Genomic DNA, 3,505 nt, shown 5'->3' on the forward strand with positions numbered 1-3,505 from the left:
AGATGGCATCATGAGGAAGGAAAATGATGTGGATATATTGAAGCAACATCTCAAGACATCAGTCAGGAAGTTAAAGCTTGGTCGCAAATGGGTCTTCCAAATGGACAACGACCCCAAGCGTACTTCCAAAGTTGTAGCAAAATGGCTTAAGGACAACAAAGTCAAGGTATTGGAGTGGCCATCACAAAGCTCTGACCTCAATCCTATTGAAAATGTGTGGGCAGAACTGAAAAAGCGTGTGCGAGCAAGGAGGCCTACAAACCTGACTCAGTTACACCAGCTCTGTCAGTAGGAATGGGCCAAAATTCACCCAACTTATTGTGGGAAGCTTGTGGAAGGCTACCTGAAACGTTTGACCCAAGTTAAACAATTTAAAGGCAACGCTACCAAATACCAAATACTAATTGAGTGTATGTAAACTTCTGATCCACTGGGAATGTGATGAAATAAATAAAAGCTGAAATAAATCATTCTCTCTACTATTATTCTGACATTTCACATTTTTAAAATAAAGTGGTGATCCTAACTGACCTAAGACATGGAATTTTTACTAGGATTAAATGTCAGGAATTGTGAAAAACTGAGTTTAAATGTATTTGGCTAAGGTGTATGTAAACTTCCGACTTCAACTGTATGATAATAGTCCTTCCTTCCTATATCTCCCCTAACCTCCCTCTCTTGCTTCCCCCAATGCTCTCTCTCTCACCCCTCCTCTCTCAGCAGCTGCAGGTCCAGCTCACCTTCTCCTCGCCCTCGTCCCTCCCCCTCCTCAGGGTCACTGTGTCCCCCCCTAACACCCCCCTGGGCAGCTGGCTCAGTATCAGAGGCTTCTGGGACTTCAGCTTGTGGGCCACCGTCATGAAGATGGCCTCCACGTGATCGCTGCTCCCCCGGCTACTATCACCGCTGCCATCACTGCTGGGGTTCTTGGCGGACGTCTCGAACAGTGGCATGGAGTGGGCGTCGGCAAACTGCTGGGCCAAGTCTGTGCCCACCTGGACAGAGTTCTGCAGGTCACATTTGTTCCCCACCAGGATCCTCGGGACCTCCTGGCCCAGGGCGTGCTGCTTACACTCCTCGATCCAGGTCGGGAGGCTGCGGAAGCTGGCGGCGCTGGTCACGTCGTACACAAACACCACTGCGTGCACGTTGCGGTAGTAGTGCTGCACCATGCTCTTACGAAAACGCTCCTGGCCCGCCGTGTCCCATAGCTGGACCTGGAGAGGGAGAGAGAGAGGGAGGGGAAAGAGAGTACAAATTATAATGACACTGAACAGTTTCTTGGATATATTGGTCCTCTGTAGCTCAGCTGGTAGAGCACAGCTGGTAGAGCACGGCGCTTGTAACACCAAGGTAGTGGGTTCAATCCCCGGGACCACCCATACACAAAAATGTATGAACGCATGACTGTAAGTCGCTTTGGATAAAAGCGTCTGCTAAATGGCATATTATTTTTATTATTATTATTATTATTATTATTGAAAGTTGTCAGTCCTCAAGAAACAAACACAGTAGCTAAACATAATGTCCAATGTGAAGGTGCTATAGGATGAACTCAACTGTAATATGTGTATGATTCTACAGAGGGCAGTCGGTGCACCAGACAGATAGCTAGTTCTCTCTGCTGCCACTGCCCTTGAGATCATCAAAGATCTAGACGTATGAAATTGATGCCACAACAATCCCCCTCCCCCCTGTCTGCATTTATGCCCATTGTGTGTTTCAAATTGTTCTGTTTTAGAATAATCCAAACAAAAACAAAAATGTTGCATGTTTTATGTCATTTGGCAATTCACCTTGATTGTCTCGCCGTCAATCTCGATAAGTTTCTCCCGAAAGTCCACCCCGATCGTGGCCTCGGTTTTCTCCGGAAACTTGCCCGCACAGAATCGGTAGGTGAGGCAGGTCTTGCCCACCCCGGAGTCCCCAATCACGATGATCTTGAAAATCCGTGTCCGTGGTGGCGGAAGATGAGACGAGACAGTCAGTGAACTGGTGAATTCCATCGACGACTCTACACTTGCCATATTGATTAGTTATTAATTATCGAGGGTATACTAGCTAGCTAGCTAACTGCCTAGCTAACCCACAGAGCTGTTGTAGCGTGCAAAACTGCAAATGCTAGCTGGATGGTCTGTCAAAATTAGACAAGGAATCTTGGCCAATACAAATGCAATTGGACATTCGTGGCAAATCTGTGAGCTCCAAATATAAACATATGACCATGCATTAGTTTTGTACTGACAATTTCAGGTTGCTAGCTAATGCAATCTTCTAACTCCCTCCCTGCCCTGTGTTAGATATAAAGTCGCGTACAATGTTGACAGAAAACAAGACTCTCGCGAGAGGGAACCAAGAAAGTGAAAGCCTTTCTTGATTGGATCAGATTCGACACAATGGGCGTTGCTTACAACTTCAGCCCGCCTCTCACCTCCCTACCAAGACCAGTCAAAACACTAAAATAAGCATTACATGAGTGAGAATAAAGAAATGAACTACAGTACTAAATATTTATAAAATAAAAATAATTTTCAGATGTTTGAAAATATGTAAAAAGTGTGAAATCCTGTTAATGTTTCAGAAAGTGCCTTTTAACCTCAATCTCAAACAAAGAGTGTGCCTGGCCAAACAGTGGTCAGTGCTCCTTACCAAAGTCAACTCCTGTAGTGAAAAAGGCATCAACATGTCCATGAGTACTCCTATTACAGTTTGTTAAAATTGTATAAACGACAACATCATCTTTATTGTCATGACTGGTGAAAGTTCACTACTTTCCACTCTGTCCTGGTTTTTATTGATGTGTTGCAGTGACATTTTGATCCATTTAAACTTGTGTTTGTAACATTATTATCTACAGACAGACAGTAACCAACTAGACATATTCAAGCACAGGGTATAGTACTTCATATACACACTATCATGTCCCAGTTGAGTGATTTCTTTGCATAGACCCATGAGTTGAGGCATGTTATTTCACAAGTAATAACTCTATGGCCGACAGGCCCCTATAAGCATGGCGCTGGAGCCCTCTCCCCCAAGGTTGGAGGCTGAGTATCTTCCTACAGGAACTGGTCTCAAGATTTTATGAAAAGGTCAACAAGGTAGGATACAATGCACTAATACATATTCCAAAGTAATATTTGTATTAGCTAGGCCCACTTGTTGACCAACTAAGTGATCACAAAAAAATATACAGTATGTCAACCTATTCTAATACAGTATGTGTCTTTCTGCCATGTCTTCGGAAAGTATTCATCCCCTTTGACTTATTCCACATGTTGTTGTGTTACAGCCTGAATTCAAAATGGATTAAATATATGTGTTTCTCTCCCATCTACACACAATACCCCATAATGACAAAGTGAAAACATGTTTTTAGAAATGTTTGCACATTTATTGAAAATGAAATATTTCATTTACATAAGTATTCACACCCCTGAGTCAATACATGTCAGAATCACCTTTGGCAGCGATTACAGCTGTGAGTCTTTCTGAGTACGTTTCT

General features: G+C 43.5%; 1 protein-coding gene across 1 annotated transcript; it reads right to left on the reverse strand.

The window, feature by feature from the left end:
* Positions 1-201: 201 nt before the first annotated feature.
* Positions 202-2,159, reverse strand: rab33ba (RAB33B, member RAS oncogene family a). Its single transcript, XM_084150272.1, has 2 exons — positions 1,797-2,159; positions 202-1,217 (listed from the first exon to the last, which is right to left on the reverse strand). The coding sequence occupies exons 1-2, from the start codon at positions 2,025-2,027 to the stop codon at positions 717-719; spliced, it is 732 nt and encodes a 243-aa protein (XP_084006398.1). The 5' UTR covers positions 2,028-2,159; the 3' UTR covers positions 202-716.
* Between the last annotated feature and the right edge of the window lie 1,346 nt (positions 2,160-3,505).

Source organism: Coregonus lavaretus (assembly GCF_964263955.1).
Source record: "Coregonus lavaretus genome assembly, chromosome: 32".
NCBI classification, from domain to species: Eukaryota; Metazoa; Chordata; class Actinopteri; order Salmoniformes; family Salmonidae; genus Coregonus; species Coregonus lavaretus.

What these genes read in the sequence shown, in the direction of transcription:
- rab33ba (XM_084150272.1), bottom strand. Translation starts at nt 2,027, where the DNA reads ATGGCAAGTGTAGAGTCGTCGATGGAATTCACCAGTTCACTGACTGTC. An exon ending in TTGACGGCGAGACAATCAAG is followed by an intron (nt 1,218 to 1,796) that starts GTGAATTGCCAA and finishes CTCCCTCTCCAG; the next exon opens with GTCCAGCTATGGGACACGGC.